The sequence below is a fragment of the Mytilus californianus genome, unplaced genomic scaffold (genome assembly GCF_021869535.1).
Source record: "Mytilus californianus isolate M0D057914Y unplaced genomic scaffold, xbMytCali1.0.p SCAF_2, whole genome shotgun sequence".
NCBI lineage: Eukaryota > Metazoa > Mollusca > Bivalvia > Mytilida > Mytilidae > Mytilus > Mytilus californianus.
Window position 1 is genome coordinate 94,300,976 of NW_026262668.1, and position 24,742 is coordinate 94,325,717.

At 31.6% G+C, this 24,742-nt stretch overlaps 1 protein-coding gene across 11 annotated transcripts in view; it reads left to right on the forward strand.

Moving 5' to 3' along the window:
- The window catches only part of LOC127730431 (A-kinase anchor protein 9-like), a 163,007-nt gene that overhangs the window by 87,539 nt on the left and 50,726 nt on the right, over positions 1–24,742 (forward strand). For 9 of the 11 annotated variants that reach the window (XM_052238839.1, XM_052238847.1, XM_052238846.1 and 6 more), the window contains 11 exons: positions 955–1,157; positions 1,834–1,941; positions 9,769–9,924; positions 11,343–11,735; positions 12,059–12,210; positions 14,092–14,282; positions 14,806–14,952; positions 15,360–15,389; positions 18,320–18,550; positions 20,405–20,617; positions 24,166–24,207. In XM_052238839.1, the coding sequence (XP_052094799.1) occupies positions 955–1,157; positions 1,834–1,941; positions 9,769–9,924; positions 11,343–11,735; positions 12,059–12,210; positions 14,092–14,282; positions 14,806–14,952; positions 15,360–15,389; positions 18,320–18,550; positions 20,405–20,617; positions 24,166–24,207 (1,866 nt within the window). The remainder of the gene's footprint in view (positions 1–954; positions 1,158–1,833; positions 1,942–9,768; positions 9,925–11,342; positions 11,736–12,058; positions 12,211–14,091; positions 14,283–14,805; positions 14,953–15,359; positions 15,390–18,319; positions 18,551–20,404; positions 20,618–24,165; positions 24,208–24,742) is intronic. The other 2 variants (XM_052238844.1, XM_052238842.1) reach the window with 2 other exon arrangements.

The window sequence follows — 24,742 nt, forward strand, 5'->3', positions numbered from 1 at the left end:
TTTCATTTCCAGGGAGATTATTAGGCCCTGCCCTGTCAGTCATGGTCTATTGACTTTGAAACTTTTGCTTAGTTTACATGTATTAGTTTTTGATTAGGTAAGTTTAAGGAGAATCATCAGTGGTAGGTCAGTGATATTTTGTATGCAGATTTATTAGCATTTGCACATCTCATGTTATTACTATAGCCCTGCCCGCTCAGTCATGGTCTATTGACTTTAATTGTTTTGCATAGTTTAGTACTGTTTACATGATAGAGTTTGTGATTAGAACAGTTTAAGATGGACCCTTATGTTAAATCAATGATATTTGGTATGCAGATGTATTGGAATTTGCAAGTGTCATTTCCATGGAGATTATATGACCCCCTCATCATAGTTCATCAACTTTGAAACTTTTACATAGTTTACAAGTTAAAGATTGTGTTTTGTTGAAAGGAAACGAGTTATGACAAGTCAATGGTATTTGGTATGCAGTTTTATAAGCATTGGCATTTCTAATTTCCATGGAGGTAATTTGCCTCAGCACCTTCAGTCATGGTTCATTGACTTTGAATGATTTGCATAGTTTACATGTTTAAATATTGCCATTTTAATTTCAACATTTGCATTATACTATCAAAATTACAAAAGGCGAGACATATCCCTGTGTCAACAATTTATTTAGTATTTCATCACCTTGAATACAACCTTGGTTGCAGCCTTTATATGTATCTGTGTATTCTATCTTTCAAGTATTTATCAAACAGACTAACAATCATTTAAGGTGGTTAGAACTAAATTGTCAAGGAATTGATCTATAATTTATGATATACACTGTACTAAATTATAACAAAATTGTTAATGGCAACAAACATTTCAACCTTTTTTCATGATTAGCTGATACCAGGAACAGGTACCTATATTACATATTCTGATGACACATTTCTATGTATATATATTTTTCTTTAATTATAGAAATAGCAAGTACCCACTCCACTCATTCTGATGATTTAGATGGTGGTAGTGTAGATACTGTAACATCAAGAAAGAGTGCTGAACAACATAAGCAGGATTTAATGGCCTTAGAACAACAAATGTCGGAGAAACATCAAAAGGAAATACACAATATACAGACACAGCACCAGTCTAGGATAGAAGAGATGGAAGACAAATATAAGGTATTATCTCCCTTTAATTGTAATTCTGTAAATCTAGTCCTTCATATTAAAACTTATTAACATCTTATTCAACCTTATTCTTTTATACCTTGGTTCACTTATTTGGAATTTTTTTTCTGTGGAAGAGTTATTTGGTTTAAAATTTGTATATCAATATGTTTCACATTCAAGACAATTGAATGCTTTAGATTAAAAGTATTAGAGTCATATTGTATCATAGATGTTGAATACTGTGGATTCATTATTATTCGTTAGATACTTATTTTCGTGTGTTTCGTTGGTACAGGTGAACCACGAATTTAAATATTCAGCAAAATACAAATTTCTATCAGGTTGTGTACCGACATTGGCAAAACCACGAAAATTAATGAATCCACAGTATCGACATAAAAAGATAAATTCTGTTCATATGTAGACAAAACATTCCAATTAACTTATCAGATATTGTTTCTATTGTACTTAAACTCTGGTCAATCATATTGTCTAATTTGATTGAGACGCTTTGGAGGTGTTTTTTTAAGAGTTAGAAAATCACTATTTTAAATATATTTTACAGAATAAAAGATTAAGAATCCATAGATGTTTGAAAGTTATAAAAATCAGCTAGTCATGACTTATTAAAAAGTAAATTGAATATAAAAGATAATTATATCAAATCTTTACTTCTTTGTTACAGAAAGAGATTGGAAACTTAAAGAAAATTTTGGAGTTTTTACAGCATTCTTCCAGTTCAGAAGATACCATTCAAGGGCAGCTCATATCTCCTGCTCAAACGGTTCCTATGGTAAATATGTAACAAAATTTATTAATGTCTTGACCATTATCAAATATTATAATATATGTACCTCAACAAACTTTAAGGTGCTGTTGGAGTGTCTTAAGCTTTCACTGCATGAGCTTTGAAACTGATGGATATAATCCATACAATTTGATGTGCTTTTATAATACTGACAGGTACTACAAGGCAGAGGTCACTTGATTCACCTTTTTGGCTCTTTAGCCAAATTTTAAAGCCTCATTGATTTACAATACAGATTGTTTGAAAAGCGCCTTCTGATAGAGAAGAGGGCATTAACATGTAAGGAAGAGTAAGGGTTCTTTTAAGTTATCCTTTTTCAACAAAAATATTATTAATGTTACCTAAGTTAATTTAATTCAGATATAAAATGTAAAATTTTAAGTTAAAGTTATAATTCCTACTGTGCATTCTCTTAAAGGGGCATTAGCTACGAGATATAAAAAAAATAAAATATGATTTTTTTTTTGTTCAATCATTAATGATAGTGAAATATTATTCGCTCCTAACACCCAGTTTGTTTCAGTTTTGTCAAATTAAGCAAAGAAACATCAAGTGAATAATTCGACCTCATTGAATCCTTATTCATGTGAACTTTAATATGATCCCTATAGCTAGAGATGGGTTACGCATAAACTAGGCATGTTTAGTTATTAAATGGAAAAGAATGTAAACATTGGAAATGAAACAAGGGTAAACCATTTGGTTGACTGATTCAATCTAGAAAAAATCATTCTTGTACAGGTAAAAACGATTATTAAATAAAATTGAGAATGGAAATGGGGAATGTGTCAAAGAGACAACAACCCGACCAAAGAGCAGAAAACAGCCCAAGGCCACCAATGGGTCTTCAACACAGCGAGAAAATCCCACACCCAGAGGCGGGCTTCAGCTGGCCCCTAAACAAAAATGTGTACTAGTTCAGTGAAAATGGATGTCACACTAAACTCCGAAACATATAAATGAACTTAAAATTAAAAAAACATACAAGAATAACAAAGGCCAGAGGCTCCTGACTTGGGACAGGCGCAAAAATGCGGCGGGGTTAAACATGTGAAATCTCAACCCCCCCCCCCCCCCCCCCCCCCTATACCTCTAGCCAATGTAGAATAAACAAACACACAGCAATACGCACAGTAAATCTCAGTTTAAAAGAAGTCTAAGTCCGATGTCACAATAGGTAAAAGAAGAAACTAAGCTAAATGACAATAATACATAAATTAACAAAGGACTACTAGCAGTTACTGACATGCCAGCTCCAGACCTCAATTAAACTGATTGAAAGAGTATGTCTTCATCATATGAAAATCAAGCACAATCCATCCCATTAGGGGTTTAGTATCATACCATCATGAAAAGATGATAACCCGTATTATGCCAAAAACTGGTTTTAGAATAAATGTGTTTATTTCCGATGCAAAGACCCTACGAGTGAATCAATATTAATACCAAAATATGCCATCTTTAATGACCTGACAACAGTATCGTAACTATATCCCTTCTGAATAAGTCTGTTTAAAGGTTTGGTTAGCTTTTGAGGTGAATGGAGACATTTTTGTGCTTTGTATAGAATATTTTTTTAACCTATAATATGAAATCAAACAGATCTAGAAAAATCCAATTGCACGAGTTCGCAATCTATTTATATCTATGTTTATGTTTATATCGGGTTATATGACAGTTGGCAGTCTTCTGAGGTCACCTCAATGGTTCATTAGATGGCGTCTAGACTAAAACACATGAAATGCTGAAACATACTTTTGAGTCTATGCATCATAAATTAGTAATTTTAGACTTTTTATAATCTGGCTATGCGTTTTAGTATGTTATAAGTCGAATATAAGAATTTGAGTCAAATCGGTGAACATGAATTTGACAGCTAATGCCCCTTTAATCAATGTGTTGTGTCAACATTACAAATTCTTAACTCGATTTCAAATGTCTTCAGCATTTATTTACTTTGTTTTGCTTTGAACTGTGTTTGTGTTCAAAGATGTTAGGGGTTATGGCAATGTTAGTAGAATCCTCAGTAATTTATCTTTATATAATATACTTATGGGCATAGTGATGTATAATAGCATCCTGCCAAAAGTAGTTAATTCTCAGACCAATTTTTGTCAGGGGAAACTTTGAGGATCTATATCAGATATTTTTTTTTTTAACCTGAGTGTAGCTTTATAGTATAACATTTATTAGCATTTTGCAGTTTGATACTGTTTTTATCAGGCATGGATTCAGATGCCCCTCTCCCTTAAAATGAACAAATATGTAATTTATAGGTAAATTACAGCTAATTTTTTGTCAAAATATGGTCCTTTACTAATTCTTAGGAGCCCCCTCCCCAAAATATCAAATTCTGGATCCGGGCCTGTTTGTGATGCAATAATATTTTATTCATCAATATATCTGTAGCATAAAAGTTAAGTTACTGAAGTTTTATGTTTTTTGCTTTAATGACTCAAGTCAGAGGATCTTTTTTTTTTACTGGAATTAGATGTTAGTTAAATCAAAAGCTTTGTTGAGAGAGTTCCTTAAGTTATTTTATACCTGCTAAAGAACCCCTGCAAAATTAATTTGTGAAGGGTTCATAGGTGACTTGTTGTAATTAAGAAATTTCTGAAATGTTCAAATATGCCCTTTATTTTTCTAGCGGTATCGTAGTCAAAACTGTCTGTCTTATCTCTGTGTCGTAATTCTTTTCAACTTGTTTTTGCCCCCGCCATTGCGATGGGGGCATTAAGTTTTACCCTTCTCCCTCTGTACGTACGTCTGTCCGTACGTCCCAAAGTTGGTTTCCGATCTCTAACTTTAGTTTGCCTCAACCAAATGTTATGAAACTTATACACAATGCTTATTACCACAAAACACAGATCAAGTTTGAATATTGGTGGCGTCACTTTAACCGTTCAAGAGTTATGCCCATTTACAAATCGAAAATTTGCTGATTTTTTTGTTTCTGTTCTCTAACTTTAGTTTGCTACAACCAAATGCTATGAAACTTATACTGTAAATTCAGAAATTATTGCGATGTTTTTATTATTGCGAAAAATGCGACAGGGTTATAATCGCAATAATTTCAACTCGCATTTTGAAATTTTTTATATGAATTAAACAGGATTTTTCTCAATATCGCAAAAATTAAAATCGCATTTTAGTCTAAAATGACTAAATCGCAATAATAAATGCACGCAATAATTTCTGTATTTACAGTACACAATGCTTATTACCACAAAATACAGATCAAGATTAAATTTGGGTGGCGTCACTTTTACTGTTCTAGAGTTATGGGATTTTTAAATTTGTTTATTTTCAATGATTATAACTTGAAAACAGTTAGTGATAGACACATGGGGTCTTTTAGTCTTTTAGTAATGACCATGGGTTATATGGCCTACTTAAGGTCAAAAGTTCAATGGTCAATAATGACCTTGATCTTTGACCTTGAACAGATTTTTTTCCCAATTTATACAATTTAAAAAAAATAATTGGAAATTCTTTTGATCTGAATATATAGTAGGGAGAGTCCTTATGGGTTTATACTAAGGGGACTTTATTTGGGAGACTTCATAACAGCATCCTGTTACAATCATTTCTTGTTATTTTTGCATCAACAATTTTTTTTATGACTGCAACAAGGTGAAAGAATGCAAGACATATTGTTGCTATAAACAAGGATAAGAGCTGGATATGCAATGCCTTGCATACAGATTCCTTAGGTTCTGAAATATGTATAGTGTTGTCCTTTACCTCAATTTTGTCTCGTTGACGAAAGTCACAGAAAGCAAGACATGGGAATGCTAATACTTGGACTAACCCTGCCATAACTATTTGTATAAAGATTTACATTTCAGAGAGTAGAAGACTTGGATAGTTTGTACCTTGTATAAATGTATACAGATGCCATATGTTAAAAAATTTCAATCTGTCATCTGTATATGTCATTGACCTCATTTTCATGGTTCAGCAACTGCTGGAAAAAAAAACTGGATGGTTTTTTAGTCATTTGAATTTCTCACTTATTATGAGTAATAGGATAACTATATATGGGGTTGGATGATGATCCTTCCAATGTATACTTGTCTGTCTGACAGGGTTCACATTACCTTGACCTCATTACATGGATCAGTGATCAAGGTTAAGTTTTTTGGTCAAGTTAGTTTTTTTCAGATACTTTAAGCCGTAGGTCAACTATATTTGGTATATGGAATGATTGTAAGGTGTACATGTCAGTCTGGCTGGTTTTATCTGAACTTGATCTAATTTCCATGGTTAATTGGTCATTTTTAAGTTTTTGTGTATTTGTCCATTTCTCAGATACTTCTAGAAAAAATCAACTATTTTTGGTATACATGTATTTGGCTCACATATACCTAGGTGAGCAACACAGCGTCTAAAGAGCCTCTATTACTCCTATTAAAGCATTCAGAATTGTCTTTCAAGTTGAATCCTATTTTAAAAGTTATCTGATAAATTTATATTTTTGGACCTTGACTTTGACATTTGACCCCTATTAAAGAAAAATCCTTGTCCAATTCCTGTCTGGCTCATCACTTTTTTTTTACAGTAAAATTTAAAAGTAGGTTAACCAAACTTAGTACACAGTTGCATCATGGACAGAAGGTGTGTCATATACCAAAGTCAGGTCACGTTGACCTTGATTTGGGTCCTGCGCATAACTTTTGTACTGTACAACTAAGGTTGGCCAAACATGGTATGCTGATGCATCATGGGATGGAGGGGTGTGATGTTTTAAAGTCAGCTCTTTTGACCTTGACTTTGACCTTTGACTGCTATGGTAAAACATTGACTGGTTTGTTTTTAATGCATAATTATACCCCACGCAACGAGTTGCGGAGGGTATAATGTTTTTGACCCGTCCGTCCGTCAGTCCATCCGTCCGTCCGTCAGTCCTGTTTCTTGTCATCGCAACTCCTCTCAAACAACACAACAGAATTTCACGAAACCTTTTTAGATAAAAAAGACATATTATGTAGTTGTGCATATCGACAGGAAATTACGATTCATTTTTTTTCTAGGAGTTACGCCCCTTTGAACTTATTTGCTTCAATGTACTACTGCAACAGTTTGTCATCGCAACTCCTCTGAAACCACACAACAGAATTTCATGAAACCTTTTTAGATAATAAGGACATACTATGTAGATGTGCATATAGACAGGAAATTACGATTCAATTTTTTTTCTAGGAGTTACGCCCCTTTGAACTTATTTACTTTAATGTACTACTGCAACAGTTTGTCATCGCAACTCCTCTGAAACTACACAACAGAATTTCATGAAACCTTTTAAGATAATAAGGACATACTATGTAGATGTGCATGTCGACAGGAAATTACGATTCAATATTTTTTCTAGGAGTTACACCCCTTTGAACTTATTTGCTTTAAGGTACTACTTCAACAGTTTGTCATCTCAACTCCTCTGAAACCACACAACAGAATTTCATAAAATTTTGTAGATAAGAAGGACATACTATGTAGATGTGCATATTGACAGGAAATTATTATTCAATATTTTTTCTTTTATAATTATTTTTTGTTACACTTATTTAATTTCTCCAATGACAATGTGGGGACGTGGGGTATGTGAGCGTGCTCACTAAGGTTCTTTAATTTTTGTATGGTAGGCTACTAGCACATAGATTGACAAAGCTTTGTATGCATTGTCTCAATACTGAATTTCACAGCAGGAACTAAAATGCATGCACTATCAGTCCTTCTATGTGGACAGCTCTAGTTTTAGCTACTGTACATGCATACCAGTCATAAGTTAAAAATGCATGTACAATAGACATCTGAAAAATGCTCTAAAAGTACATGTATGTTCTTGTCAAATTAATGTGTATGTTTTTGCTTTGTGAATCATCAGATACAATGTAATTTGTAAATGTTGTAATATTCTTCAAAAACTGATTTGTATTAAATAATGTTTTGGTGTATAGAAGCATGTAGTTAGTTAGTAACAGCTGACTGTATTGATTACCATCACATAAAATATTGAATACCTATCTATTTAGAAAAGTACTTAAACCAACCTGTTGTCTTTTTGTTAAAGATTTTCTGGTTATTTACCCGATACTTTTATAAAAAAGTCAATTTTTCACTGCATTTTGTTGGTTGTTTTTACATATACCGAAAAGTGCATTATATAATTAATTAGGACTGACAGTTAAGATTGTTAATGAACCTAGGATAATGTAAACATACCATTTTTTTCTCATCTTTCGTTGCAGAATGTGAGACATATAGATTCCTACACTGCAACAAGTGTGTTACGATATTTCTCCACTCGAGACAGTTAAATTTTATTATTTAAAGGCTTGCTGAGCTTTTTAGATAATTAAAATTTAACTGTTGAGAGTGGAGAAATATCGTAATACACGAGTTATAGTGTCGGAATCTGTTTCTCTAATGATTTTTTTCCTTCTTTTTTCAAAGATTTTCAGAAAGTTGTGTTATTTATATGCGACGTCATCAGGCATGGTCGCCTTTTTTCATGACGTCACAATAGGAAAATTCAGAAGAAACCAAGAAATTTTGACGTCACAATCAAATTTCGACTAATCATTTGCCGAGAACAGATATTTCACTAGTGAGGAGAAATATTTTTCTCACACCGCTCAAGAAATGTGAAATTAGCACAAAAATTAGAGAAATGGGGATTACTATCTGCTGGTGATGGCATAAACTATTTGTATAAAGCTTTATATTTCAGAAAGTAGAAGCCCTGGATGCTTCATACCTTGTATGCAGATACCTTTTAGTACGAAGTTTCTGTCTGTCATATGTCCATTGTCCTTGATGTAATTTTCATGGTTCCTTGACTGCTTGAAAACCACTTTTTTTTGTCATGTGAAATTCTCACTTATGAGTAATAGGATAACTATATTTGGTATGTGGGTTCCTTGCAGTCTACATGTCTCTCAGACAGGGTTATCCTGAACATATTTTATGGATCAGTGATCAAGGTTAAGTTTTTTTGGTCAAGTCTATTTCTCAAATACTATAAGCAATAGGACAACTATATTGAATAATTTTAAGGTGTACAGCTGGCAGGATTTATCTGACATTGACCTCATTTTCATGGTTCATTGGACAATGTTAATAAATTTTCATGGTTTTGTTCACTTAAGAAGAATGATGTTTTATAGTTTTGTTGCAAGATTGATCTTTTAACTACAAAGTTTCTAGGGTGATCATTCAATTAGACATATTCCTGTTGACTACCTACAGAAATAAATTATAAAGTGATGTGACTTGTCTTTTAAAGTCTATAAGATTTTGAATTTAGCTTGAAGTTAAATCATTCTATTGGTTTAAAATAATGGAAGAAATTTGTCCACTTATGTCTGTGATAAATTTTAGATTACCGGTAAATAAATATATGTTTTTACATATGAATCATCATATTAAAACTATATTGATCTGAAGTAACATCTGTTTAATCTGACTGTGGCAGGATGAACACATCTTACTTATATGGTAAGATTCCTAATTTTACTGACAATTTTTATGAAATTATCAGAAATTTTCATTTAAGGTAAAAGGAAATTATTGTCCTTACTCGTTAAAGCAGATTTGTTTATTGAGTTGATAAGAGATCAACAACATGCTTTAGATAAACATTTAGCATTCAGCTTTAGATTTTTAGTCTTTTGCTGCCGCTTTTGTACAGAGAAAAACTTGCACATTCTGCCAATCTGTTTAATCAGTAGTGATTGTAGAATCCCAGATCTCTTTTCCAATCAGAATTGTTTTAAATTCTTAAAAAAAAACCCAACACTTTTTCTATTACAGTTGGAAAGTTTAGAAGAGGAGATAGTACCAGAAGACAGTGGACGTTATGTTCCATCTAGGAGTACCCCTCGAGATGACATGGAATCTTCTATAGAGAGAGTAGAAGTCACCCAGAAGGTCAGAAGACCTCAACAGATCAGTCCAAGGGATAAAAAGGTAAACATAATACAAAGTATTTTTGACACAAGGTTTATGGGACAAAGAAAAAATCCATTCTTTGGTTTGGGTTTCCTTTATATCTCAATTCAAAATTTTCTAATTGTTAAAAAGAAATGAAGAATTGAATGATTGTAGGAAACTCTTGTTTTTGCCATAAGAAATGATAAAGAATCTTAAATTTTAGATGCAACTAAGGGCTGTTTTGATCTTGCTTGAAAAATTTCTAGTAACAATGAGGATGAAGAAAGCAATAAAACCTTTGACATTTTGGTTATTTCATTATATTTTGTCTTATGTTTATTCAACCCACATCCCCTTTTTGTCTAATAATTAGTACTACATAACAGTTAAATATGAACCTAGTACAAAATGCATTAGAATCAGAAGGATGAATGCTTATTTTAAGATATTTTTTTATTTTCTAATTGACATTTTTCTTCTCATTCTGTTACCTTTTTTTTTTTTGGCTTTCCTGGTCCCCTTAACCTTTGACTGTTCTTCCCATTTCCCTTTAAAATAGAATATTTTGATTGACCAAATACTTCAGCCAGTTTGACATTGTTTAGCCTCAGCCACGTTTCCCCCCCGAGCTAAAACAGAAATTTATGTGAAAGGCATGGTATCTTTCTAAAGTCAGTTTAAAACATGCCAAATATGGAACTTATTTTTATACGCAAGTCAGAAAAGGACATATTTATCATATACTGTTGTCTGTCAAGAAGTCTGCCCTTCCATTAATTAGTTCATTTGTTTATTTGCTGAAACACAATTCAAGATCACTAAAGTTTTATTTGACAAATATTTTTGAAACTTGTGTAGACATAGACTATGGTTGAAATAAGGCACTCTTTGACAGCTGTTTTTTTTTTTTTTTTTTTTTTTTTGTAATTATTGCAGTCTTGCAATCAAAACCCTTATATTGATGGCTTAATAGTTATCATTATTCCCACTTTTATCACTACTTTTAAAAAAAAAAGAAGAAAGTACATTGAGCATATCATTCTTTACATCTTATCCATGAACATTTCACGAAATTACTTAATGAAATATATACTCAGATATTCATATTACAAAATGATATGTATGTGTGTAACCATACTTGTCCAAAAAATTACATAAATTGTCCTTAGTGAATGAATTTTGTATCTTTTCTGATCATTGTTAAAGTGATATTCAAAATTGGAGTTATCTTCCTTTGTTCATAATCTACAAGTATGTGCTTAATACAATGCAATGACGATGAATGTTTAATTAAAAGTTCCCTCTGCAAAGCAAATGCAATATTTACCTTAGATTATTGAATGTGCTCCATGGCTGGATCTACCCCTGATTTGCACTATCAAGAGTGTTTTTTATGGTCTGAAATCAGATATGTAATTTAGGGGATTTTAAATATATCACACTTATTTTTGCAGGAAATCCCTGATGAAACTGATGAAGAACCATTGATCCAGTTTGACAAATCAAAGGAAGAAAATCAAGAAGAAGACATGGGTTCTGAGATATCAGAGGAACCTATCCTTCCTGATTCAGCTCCACCTAGACAACTCTCAGCTTCTACATTTGACTTTAATGCTGGACTTGATTTTAAACCTGATTTTGAGGAGGAAGATGAAGACTATGACAGAAGTGGTAGCTTACAAGATAGAGAGGATTCTGGGAGTGGAAGATCTACTCCAGAAGATTTGATGCAAACAAGGGCTTTGGCTGACACTCTTGCCAATTTAAAACCAGTTTCTACCTATGAATCAGGTGAACTTCCCGTTGCTGCTGAGGTTGTCAAGCAAAAGGATAGCAAAATCAAAGACGTAAGTTAAACATATGGTGAAAGTTAAGTATATAACCATTGCCTGACCTATCCAATGGGGAAAAAAATATATATTGTAGAAAAGTTTCAAAAACTGATGAATATTGTAAAATAAATTTGTAAATATCAATTTAAAAATTTTGAAAACTTGTTAATTAAAAATGACTTACAATTAATTTGAATATCAGTTTGTCTTATAAGTAGCAAGACCACCAGTAAAACAACACTACCCAAATGTGTCAAAATGGAATTGCTGAATAAGCATCTAAATATTTGTCACTCATTAATTCAAACTAATTAATTTTCTTTGTTTTGGTTTTACAGCTAGAAGATGAAATTAAGAAACTACAACAAAGATTACAGGACCAGATCGAGGAGGAACGACTGATTCTAATGAGAAGAGAGAAAGAATCACAGGAAGATCAAAATCTAGAACTAATGCTGAAATCTGACCTGGAGAGAGTTAACACTGATAGGTAAGCTCTACAATCTAGAACTAATGCTGATATTTGACCTGGAGAGAGTTAACACTGATAGGTAAGCTCTAAAGCTGAAATCTGACCTGGAGAGAGTTAACACTGATAGGTAAGCTCTAAAGCTGAAATCTGACCTGGAGAGAGTTAACACTGATAGGTAAGCTCTACAATCTAGAACTAATGCTGATATTTGACCTGGAGAGAGTTAACACTGATAGGTAAGCTCTAAAGCTGAAATCTGACCTGGAGAGAGTTAACACTGATAGGTAAGCTCTAAAGCTGAAATCTGACCTGGAGAGAGTTAACACTGATAGGTAAGCTCTAAAACTGAAATCTGACCTGGAGAGAGTTAACACTGATAGGTAAGCTCTAAAGCTGAAATCTGACCTGGAGAGAATTTACAATGATAGGTAAGCTTTAAAGCTGAAATCTGACCTGGAGAGAATTACAATGATAGGTAAGCTCTAAATCTAGAAATAATGCTAAAATTTGACCTGGAGAGAGTTAACAATGATAGAGGTAAGCTCTAAAATTATAATTCACATTGTCAGTGTGTGTGTTTTAGGGTGTTTTTTTTTTTTTATGGCCGGCTCCATTAAGTGGATATCTACCCATGTCTGTCCTGTCATTCAGAAATCAAATAGTTGTCCAAACTTATTTGTTATGCCTCCAGATATTGATTTAATTTTTGGTACATAAGTAAATAACGATGAACTTCCATCTCTCACAAAAACATCTGGTTATTAACTGGAGGGTGAGTGGCTCAAAACCAATTCTGTGGGATAAATATAGAAGTATTTTCAAATTTATGAAATTTGTTTCTCATGATAAAATGCCGGTCAATTTGGAATTTGATAGTTTTCAGTTTTGCCTTTCAGGAGTTGTGTTTCTTGATTAATTGAAAAATGCAGCTTTTGGATGTTTTTGTGCAATAACTTGAAAACTGATGAAGGAACAACCCTTTGCAAATTTGAATATGTTCAGCTGCAGATCAAGTTCTATTTTCATGACTTTCAGTGTTCAGGATTTATGGCCCTTGTTTGATTGAAAAATGTTGCTTTATGTTGTTTCTGTGCCATTTCTTGAAAACTGCTGAACAATTCTTTGGAATATGGATATGTTACAATATATTTGTCATGACAAATGGTGGCTAGTTTGATATTTATGATTTTCACTTTGCTGTTCAGGAGTTATGGTTGTGATTGATTTTAAAATGGCACATGGTATGTTGTTTCCATGCTAGAAGTTGAAAACTGTTCAACCAATTCTTTTCAGATTTTTATTGTTGTTTCTGACGGCAAAAAGGAGGTCAATATTAAAATAAGAACAAATATACAACTATCCATAAAAGACTAAAAGACAAAGATGTGTACAATTAGAAAACTGTATGGCTTCAACAATGAGCAAAACCCAAATCTTATAGTAAGCTTTAAGGACTTGGGATGACAAAAGGTAAAACAATTCAAAAGAAAAAACCAGCAGCCTGTTTTAAACTAAAAGTTCAAGAATGAAAGAAAAACAATATGGCCCACAGTAACCATCAACAACTTCTGGATAACAGGCACTGGTTTTGGACAAGCATATAAAAAAATGGAGGTAGGGGATTAAACATGGTTGTGACTGCTCAAACCCTCCTCCTAACTGTGGACACTGGTCTAACAACACAGCATAAATATGAACTGTAAAAATCAGTTGACTTGGGCTTCACTAACCCGTTTTGATTTTGACAATTCCCACTCATGCTGGTCAAGACTTATGGTCCTTGATTGCTTTTTACAATGACTCCAGTAAATGTATGGAAAATTTGGTTTGCTGTCATTTTGAAAGCCTCTTGTTCATGCTTAAATGTATTGACTTATAGTTTACACCATACTATTACAGAGAATCTGTACAGAGAACAAATGAACAACTGTTGCAGTTATTGTCAGACTCAGTGAAAACTTATCTCAATGTAGAAGATAGTATTAACAAAAAACTGGTCAAGATGGTTACAGAGGGAGATAAATCAACAGGGAGTAAAGGGAGATCGCCACCTAGAGACCAGCAGAGGTCACCTCCATTGGGTGCTGAAGGTAAATCTATATTGAATATTTTTGTTAAGAACTATCTGAATAATAAAGTTTTTTTCCAGCCTCAAGATGATAGTACATACATTGATAAAAGATTTCATGTTCAAAAACATTACACATTACCTGTAACAGAAAATGCATTCACACTTTTCATTCTTGGGGTCTACTTAATCGATTTCATGTGTTTAAAATTTAAAATTTGATTCTTTATGATAATGCCAATCTAAGTTCATGAGATGGCATCTATTATATAACCTAATATAGATGCTACTATTGTACATAATTTCACATGAGAACATACTTGAAATGAATGCACAAATTTGAACTTCAAATGTCATTTTAAAATACATGTTAAACTTGTGCATACATCATTGTACATAGAAGTATTAATTTGAAAGATATACTGTATGTACCCACTTAAATACAGTTAGTCTGAGTCTATCATCATACTCACATGAACCAAAAAAAGTTGTGGGCTTTAAATAGTAATTTTTCATACTTGCTTAATATGTGTACTTGTCTACAGGAGGAGCAGAAGGGGATGGAGACAGTTTACAGGAAACCAGTATATTGTCTAATGTAACAGATGAGGGTCTTGATTTATCACAAAGAATTAGTGAAAGTATTTTCCAGGGTCCAGAGCTAGATAAAGAAGGGGAAGAATTACTTCGAGGTTTGTGTTATCTCATTTAGTTATTTAATTAGAAATATAATTAATTAGTAATCTATTTCCTTAAATTAAAGGATGTTGAATTATGAATTATTATGGCATAAATATTTGAATGCTGTGATATTGGAACAAGAATCCAGAAATTGTCATTAGGTCCTTATGAATTATCAACTCTTGATCAATTACAACTCCTAGGAGTCTCCAGTTGTCTAAGTATAACAAAAAACCTTGCAATGTATTGGAAAAGTTTTGAATTGTGATATTGAATAACTAGTCTGGTAACAACAATAATTGATTACCCCGGTATATTATTATAATTTTCTAATGAGTATATAGCCATTTACAGAAGTAAGGGGATTCTCTTATTTTGATTATCAATTCCTGACTTTTATTGTACCTTTTTTTTACAGACTTTTGGACAATGAAATCTTATTTAAGAGGTTTGTGTTGGTCTATATTGCAGCTAAATTTTCTTTGCAACACATTGTGTGAAAACTACACAACTGATCATTCACAGAAACATACTTTTTTCATCATTATTATATGATGATGTCATCATTTTATAAGCTCATTTAGTTAATTTCTTTTTTTGGATGTCAGCCACATTCAGCTTCATTTACTTTTTCACTAAAATCATTTTCACTGAAATAAACTTATTTATGGTTTATATATTGACATAAATTGTTTTCATCACTATTAATACATCATTGGTGTTGTTAGGGATAACATTCTTTACAAAACACACACGGTCAGAACTGCAGAAATTATTTGTGTGGCTTACACAGACATTTGATATTTCTTAACAACATTAAAAATGTCTGATGTCTCACTTGAAAGGAAATAAAAACAAGAGTTCTATACAGGATTATTAAGTCTAAAAGGAGGTGTATGAGGCATACTGCCTTATGTTCCTATTTAATCTTAGTGGGGAATTCTGTCTTTTTAGCTAGTGTGAGTTATAATCTTAGGCTATCATTTTCAAGTTGATTCAAAATGAAGACAGGAATTATTTTTGTAAGTTTCTATAGACTTATAAATGTTAGATTCTTTAAAACACAAAACCAAAATCAGTCATTAAAATTTGTTATTTGACAGTAAGAAGTATTCAAATCGATCACAAAATAATTCTCTCCATTTATACTTTGAATTCCAATTTTCAATTAATAGATAGTTAAATGCAGTGGTCATAATACACAAGAGAATACACATAGATTTATATTAAAAAGATGACATTGAAATAAATGTACAAAGAGTCCTCTTGAAGTGATTTAAAGTGATTTAATGATGTAATTTAATCAGATATAAACTAGGATCAATTTTTTTGTTAAGAAATATTTATAATTCCAGTATGTGGTCATTTAAATGACATTTTCATTGACAAATACACATAACAGTTTTTTCTATAAGATTAAGTAAAGATTATCTATGGATGATATCTAGATAATCTAGTAGACATAATCTTGAAATTTAAGATAGTTTTGCTTGTTCTTGTTCTCCCTGTAACATCAAGACATATAAAGTTGGTTATGTTTGGGATTTAGACAGGTTAAAAGTGGGGTGAGTTTATTGGTGAAGTTTTACAATTAAAAAAAAATGATGGGTTTAAAAATTCGCAAAAGTCAATGGTAGATACAGCTGTGATTTTTATAACATTTATTGACTGATTGTTAGTTGCATAACCTACTTTTCTATTACGACCATACAATAACATTAAGAATAAAAAGCTAGTAAGTCACATAAGAGACAAAGTAATGTTGTTGAATTATAAAGGTGAATTAATTGTGATATTAAAACTTTGGAACATATTATTTCCTAATAGACCCAAGCTTTAAATATTTTTTAAGTTGACACATAACCATAAAAAGCATATTAACTACTTTAAGGAGAATCGTATCAGCCAGAAATGTAATCACCTTCAATTTTCTACGGTTGTTTAACACATGCATCATTATATATTGATCTAATCTAAAAATAGAAACTTATTAAGGTCCAAGGTTTTCCAACTTCCCGTGTACAAATTGATACTTCAGGTTCTTCAAAAAAAGGAAATAAGTTGACGATACATGTGTGTTATGGATGAGTGAATGGATCCTCTTTTAAAGGCTTAGACAAGTTAATTAACAGGAAAAATCAATACACATAATTTGAAGGACAATAAGTTTACAAAAGTTATTTTCTTATTAGTATTTAAAAATAATTAACATTCTTTACATATGTGAACAAATGTTGTTTTTAAAATGCTGATACTATATAGAATTGGAAATATTAAGGATTTATGAAATAAATAAATATATAAAAGGTGAGTTTAGAAAATGTATGTCATCAACAGTTAATTAATTATGTGATTGCTAATATTATATCAAAGATGAACAAAACATTTTCTTTTAGACATAATTTAATGTAAAGCTTTTGTTCAGATACACATCATGTTTGTATTCACTACACAAAGTGTTCATACATGTACTTGTATTTATATAATAAAAAGGAAGGGGAAGTTTGTAATAATCATTCAAATTGTGTAATAATGTAGGAAGTTATGTACTTATGAATGTTAAGAGAAGCGATAGCCGATTCTGACAAAAATTTACATTAACAGTGGAAATAGTTACAAAGTTTGACTAATTCTATAATCTGATTGCTGACAAAGACACTGTTACTAATTATTAGTAAATCAATAAAAAAGTAAAACTGATTTTTAACCTTTTTAAAAGTGTTGAATAGCATTTTCGAATTTTGTTTTCTTCAAGAAGAGTAAAAAAATCTGTGAACTTCTATATAAACTTTGATTGTTTGAGTTGAAATGGAAAACAACTATATTTAGAAGGATATCTATTAAAGTACTTTGTAAGATTAAGATAGAGAAGGTTTTACTAATTGTAAAAACACTCATCCTTGAAATAAATAGTGACTGAAACTGTTGTCATTAAATTGATATTGGATAGCTGTATAATGGTATTCCTTGAAGTGATAGGGAAATGAAAACTAATTTACATTATTACTGCACTATTTTTATAGATATTTGTTACTGAAGTTCTTAGAGGCTATGATGGAGTTCTTATATAGATCAAATGATTTTATATCATTTCATTTGAAAGGAATATCTAACTTATGACTGGCAAAGTAGTCTTAGTACACCATGTTTTTAAACCAAATAGTAAAATGATGAAATTGCATATAAGATGAAATGGAGTGAAATTTGTAGGTGCCATCCAAATGAAATAATTATAACTCATTCATACTTCCCTGAATTATTTCATTCTAATTACATACTGAAAATAATTTAAATGAACATTAAATCAGGAACTAACATAAAAAATATTAGAGTAAAGAAATAAAAATAAATGTAAGATGATCATTAATGTTTCTTTAGATGCCAGTCATCGACTACAGAACTCTGTGTCTAGACTTCTCGAGATGATAGAAGAAACAACAAACCAGCTTCTAGAGGCTCGTAACACACAACATGAACTGGTTGATCATGTAAATATCAAAGAAGAGGACTCAAATCAGATGAACAACCAGGTTCAGGATCTCCAAGAGCAACTCCGACAGGAGATAAAAGCCAAAGAATATCTGGCTGTCGAACTTCATAAGGCTGAAGGTTTGGGTTCTATCTTTCTTTTCAATGACCTTTTAACTTTTAAACTTTAAGAATAAATGGCGTCAAAAAATTACAGATGATCTCAATATTATTTTTCTGTCACATAAAAAGTTGAAAATAAAGAAAATTTGGTTGGCTTACATGAACTGGCTTTGAAGAAACAGGAAATCACTAACAGCACAGGACTTGTATTACTAGTTTGCAAAAAAATTGCAGATGGAAATGTAGTAAGGTACTGTTTGTGCATAAGGTGTGTGTGTTTCAGTATGTTTGTATGTCTTAGTGACTATAACCATGTCAACACGATACAGACCAAGCCTTTATTAATTTTCATAAGATTTTATTTTCATGATTATCTTGCTTCCTTACTCCTTTTTTACTGTTTTCAGTTCACTGTAAATCTCATATCACAGCTTTGTAGGAACAAAAATAATCTCAGAGGAGAAGTTTTATCATCAGCATTACAATTTAAGTGTAAAATTGTGGCATACTTCAATAGGACAACCTGTTGAAAAAATGTGTAAAGGAAACGAGAAAAAATACCAATTTCTTATGTATAATACCCCTGATTTTTATACGACCGCAAAAAAATTTTGTGGTCGTATATTGGTATGAAGTTGGCGTCCTAGTCGTCGTCGTCGTCCGAAGACACATTGATTTTCGCACTCTAACTTTAGTTTAAGTGAATGGATCTCTATGAAATTTTACCATAAGGTTCAATACCACAAAAGGAAGGTTGGGATTGATTTTGGGGGTTATGGTATCAACAGTTAAGGAATTAGGGGCCAAAAATAAGCATTTTTGTAACTTCCAGACATAACTTGTGTGTTAGTGTATGGATCTCTCTGACATTGTACCACAAGGTTCCATATCACAAAGGGAAGGCTGGGATTGATTTTGGGGGTAATTGCCTCAAAATTTTAGGAATTAGGGGCCAAAAAAGGGGCAAAAAACAAGCATTTTTCTAGTTTCATGACAATAACTTGTGTGTAAGTGTATGGATCTTTCTGAAATTGTACTACAAGGTTCCATATCACAAAGGGGAATTGAGTTTGGGGGTAATTGCCCAAAACGTTTAGGAAAAATGGTCCAAAAAGGGGCCAAAAAACAAGCATTTTTCTAGTTTCCAGACAATAACTTGTGTTCAAGTGTATGGATCTCTCTGAAATTGTATTGCAAGGTACCATACCAAAAAGGGAAGACTGTTATTGAGTTTTGGGGTGATGAATCATAAGGGGGTTCAAAAAATTGGGGGGGGGGGGGATTTTTTTTCCCTTTTTTTCCTTTTTTTTTCTTTAAAATTTTCCATTTTAAATTGGGCCACATCTAAAAATATTTTGGTTTACCCAAAGGTAGAGACAGTGGGTAGGTAGGTAGGCAATTTCGGCAAAGAGAAATTGAAGTGTCAGATTGTGTTTAGTCTTCATGCCTATCTGATTAAAAAAAAAAAATTTCACATCAAGACAATAAAAGATTTTGAGTAGGCAGATATTTTCTTGGTAGGTAGGGTTAGGGCAAACAAACATATTCTTTTTTATGGCCTTGGTTATTTCTGATTTATATATAAAAGCAAATAATAATGATATGGTTTGAATAGGTAAATTAAAATTTGTTAAGTTCTTAGACCACATTCATTCTGTGTCAGAAACCTATGCTGTGTCAAATATTTAATCACAATTTAAATTCAGAGCTGTATCAAGCTTGAATGTTGTGTCCATACTTGCCCCAACTGTTCAGGGTTCGACCTCTGCGGTCGTATCAAGCTGCGCCCCAGCGGAGCATTTTATTCATCATGTATTTCTTTTCATACATGACACCACTGATTTTAGATTCAGTTTTAATTTATTTATTCAGGTTTAATTGAGGGATACAGTTCTGAGAGAGAAACTTTGAACCAACAGATTGCAGATCTCGAGGAAAAAAAGGAAGCTCTGGTTTTGGAACTTGAGACAACTAAAAACAAGCTACAGGACTTAGAAAGTATCCACCATGAAGCTGTTTCCCTTCGATCAGAACTTCAGAGACAACAGTCCCTTATCCAGGGCAATGTCGGGGAGGAAGCCCAAGGTTTTAACCGATATAAAAATTATTTACTCCCCATTGGAGTTGCTGTTGGCTGTTGCCTGTTGCAATATTGGATGAATTAAAAGCAGTTATTGCCATGCATGGGTTCATATGCACCTTGTTGACTTTTTAGCATTTTAACAGTTATTTTTTTTCTAATTATGTACAATATTTTACCATTTTTAAAACTATTCACAGGCCTTTTCCTGTCATGCAGTTGTTGGTATCTTTGTTAGTTGTTGGTAATTTTATTTAATCAAATGATACACAAATGGGGTTTATTTTCATAACAATAGGGGTATTTGTTGTAATAATCATATTTTGGGAAATTAATAAAAATGTTGATAGCATTTTAATTTTGGTTTGTATGCCTCTAATATAAATTAAAGCCTTTTTCTTAAGATAACTAATATTTTAAGGGAAGGGGCCTTTTAAACAATTGGCCTCAATAATACAGGAATTTGAAGAATGTTTATCCAGGAAAAGCACTTAGTATACAATTAAATCTTATGAATTAAGTGTTAAGCAGTGGAATTTGATGCACACATTATCGTCTTTTCTTGTATCTGTATCACTCTACTCATCCTTTGTAGAATCACATTTTATGGCTTGGGGATGTGAAATTTGTGTTTGAAATGTCCTAACTAACTTTGAACTGGACTTATTGATTATTATGTTCTGAACTGATCAAGTCTTCTTCCATTAAGCATAGTAAATTAAAAAAGAATACAATTATTCAAATGCGGAAACCACACAAGTACAATGAATTAAATAGACTATCACATTTTCCTCAAACATAAAAGTTGCAAAATAATACTATCTGAGGTCATAAAAAAACTGCCAAAAAATTTCCAAGTTGTGACTCCTAGCTGATATTTTACAATGTCAAAAGCAGCAACCCTGATAATTGGTAAGCATGTTTTTTCCACATTGTGATAAAGATTTTTTTTACAGCTGTTAACATGTATAATCAGAAAGTAGACTTTGTAAATACAGCATTTTCAGCTGTGATATTCCTTTTATTGCCCAATAATCTGATTTTTATACTTTGATCCTTTAAGTGCCAATCTGCCTAAGAATCAGGCAGTGGTGAAAACATGACAAACAAAAACCCACTCAAGTTTACATTAATTTAATTTCAAAATGTATAATGGTGCACAAATATAATATTCGTTTCCTTTCCTGTTCTGGTATTTCAAGATATAATTTGGTTGAAATGCACTAGAAATTACGAATTAAGGGGAGCATACTCAGTAATTTCCTATCATTCTAACCAAAATTTATATAGAGATTTCTTGAATTACCAGACACACAGAAACGAAAGACCTACCATTTCTAACTCAAGATGAGGGTAACTAAAAAATAGCATTGTTAGGTCAGTGGGTTTTTTTCGGCCATGTTTTGAAATTCTTCTATATTGCCTGATTCTTACAAAGACTGGCACTTAAAATTAGTAAATTATGTAAGATTCAACACTTTGGTAGTTCTTTTAACAAATTTATCTTTATGTGTAATAATTTGTACATTACTTAAAAAATATTGCTATAAACATATCTAAAAAGAGACCGCAAAGGTTTAATTCATTTTTTATTTCTTTTTTAATTTGCATGTAATTTGATATCATTGCTAAATAAGTTTTAAGTTGTTTTAGCAGTCATTCAAATGGTTGGTATTGTAAATAAAAGATTGTGGAACTGCATGGACAGGAAAAGGCAGTGTACAAAAATTCATTCAAGGTAGTTAAAATTTGAGGGAAATTTGCCTGTGGTAGTTGGTTATTCTTCAGTTGGTTTTCAGATGTCAGATTTTATTCTACAAATATTGTTATGATATTTTTGATAAATTTTTGAACAGAATATATTTTTATGACCAAGGAACATATCAGAATATGCCTTTGTCAGCTTAAAGCAGATTATATCTGACATTTGAGGACCCATTATACAGTTTTGGTTATCCCTATATAAAGGACTTGTTGATATGCATGATAAAGGGAAATAGGGTACCAGTTATTCATCCAGTTGCATGACCAGGTTATTCAGCTTCCAGCAAAGCTACTATTTTATTATTGCATTATTTTGCTTTAACAGGAACAGCAGTCATATTTAGTTATAAAGGATTCAAGTATCAAATTCCAATTGCATAAATTTTTATTTTCAAAATGGGCATTTGTGGTTCCAGATAGATTGTATTTATTAATTTCTTATTCTGGATCAGATATGTAATGAAAATTATTTTTTTTAATTTTCTTTTGAAATTTTAATATATCATGTTGTAAAGTAAAATAGTAAAAAAAGGAAAATGTGAAATTGAGTAACTAAATTTGACTACGGTTAGTAATGGCTATTTTTAGAAGAAACAAAATATTTCAAAAAAAAAAAAGAATCCTTAGACAATAGTAAAGAATGAATTACTCTAAGATATCTTTCTTTTCAAGTTTGAATATTGTCACTCAATAAAAAAAAGATTAGAATGTTGTTTGAAATACATATTTTTTTCTAAAAGTAGCCATCATGAAACATGTATTCTAAGTTACAATTTATAATGATTTTAGTACTAGTAGAAAATATGGCTACCTGCTTGTAAATGGATACAATGAGAGCACTATTTTCTTGTATTAATATTTTTAAAAGAAAAGATCAAAATTCTAATTTAGTAGTTAATGATGTATTCAGAAACTATATCTGAATATTCCAGTGGTTGCTTAGTGTGTACTGTTCTCAAGAAGATTCCCCAAGAGGTGATATATTAAATGTGGTGTCAATATCATACACAAAGAAATATTGATAAAGTTTAAACAAACCAAATGAATTTAACAATGAAAAAATATAAAAAAAGACTTTTTCCTTAAAAGTCTAAATTGGCTCATGCACAGAATTTTACAGAGCTTATTAAACTGTTCAAGAGTTTCTTATTTTTGATTTAAAAACAAAATCTTCTTTGGTTAGTCCAATAAACAATGTGAATAATTTTATTTCATACTATGTGAACGAACATCTTTGAACATCAAAGAATAAATGCTCTTATAACATTACAACATGTAAGCATGCTTTTGTGTATGCTGTATGTCCCCTGCTATAACATTACAACATGTAAGCATACTTTTGTGTATGCTGTATGTCCCCTGCTATAACATTTGTTATAATAATGACAGCTCTATGTGCATGTTTTGCATGTATAATTTACTAACCCTGCATGGTTATGGGCATGAGTGTTTATATTGCTTGAAAGAATTAATACCTCCTCTTTAAAACTGTTATATGCTTTCTTAACAATGATAGGATAAAAAAAAAGGAAAATCTTTTGTCGTATATTTTAATTATTGCTTTTTTGAAAGAATTGCATTTTGCTGTATAATATTTCTTCTAGTTGATGCTTAGAGATAATTTCCAGATTAAACTACATGCATTTTCATAATATAAAGCTTATAGCTTTTTACTAAGCATGTCAATTTAATTTCAGTATTTTTTTTTTAAATATACAAAATTGTGAAGTATATCTTTCTTCATTGAATTTTTTGTTTGCATGGCTAATGCCGTATTGTTTATACACAGTTACCTTGACAACCACAGAGGCAGTGCCACCTAATAGAGAAGGTTCGTCCTCATTGCAATTATAGTTAAGCATGACCAATTTGTTAGAATCTGGTTTCCTGACAACTATTTTATACATATTAGATGAACTGTGTGTATTTAGTAGAAGTTTTGGTCTTTTTTCAAAGAAATATGCATGATGGATAAATTAATCATTCTGTGTGATTTAGAATTATAGCAAGACTTCCATTATAATACGCCTTATACTTGAATGCTGGATAGAAAAATATGATGCTAAAATGATTTTGGAGAATGATTTAATTGGATGTTTACATCATGATTTTTTTTTTAAACTCTAAAGCAATATTCATGCATAACAATTATCTTTTGTCAGCTGTTTTGTCAGCATTCGTCACTTCACAAGTAATATGTGTGAGTTAAAACCAATGTGTGTTGTGAACTATTGAGCTTTCTCATATCAGCTGATAAATTAATGTATAAAATGAAATAAAAATAAAATTTGGAAATGAAATTTTCAATAGACATTTCAAATATTACAAAGTAATTTGTCAGCTGATTCTGTTTTGCATGGTGTGTG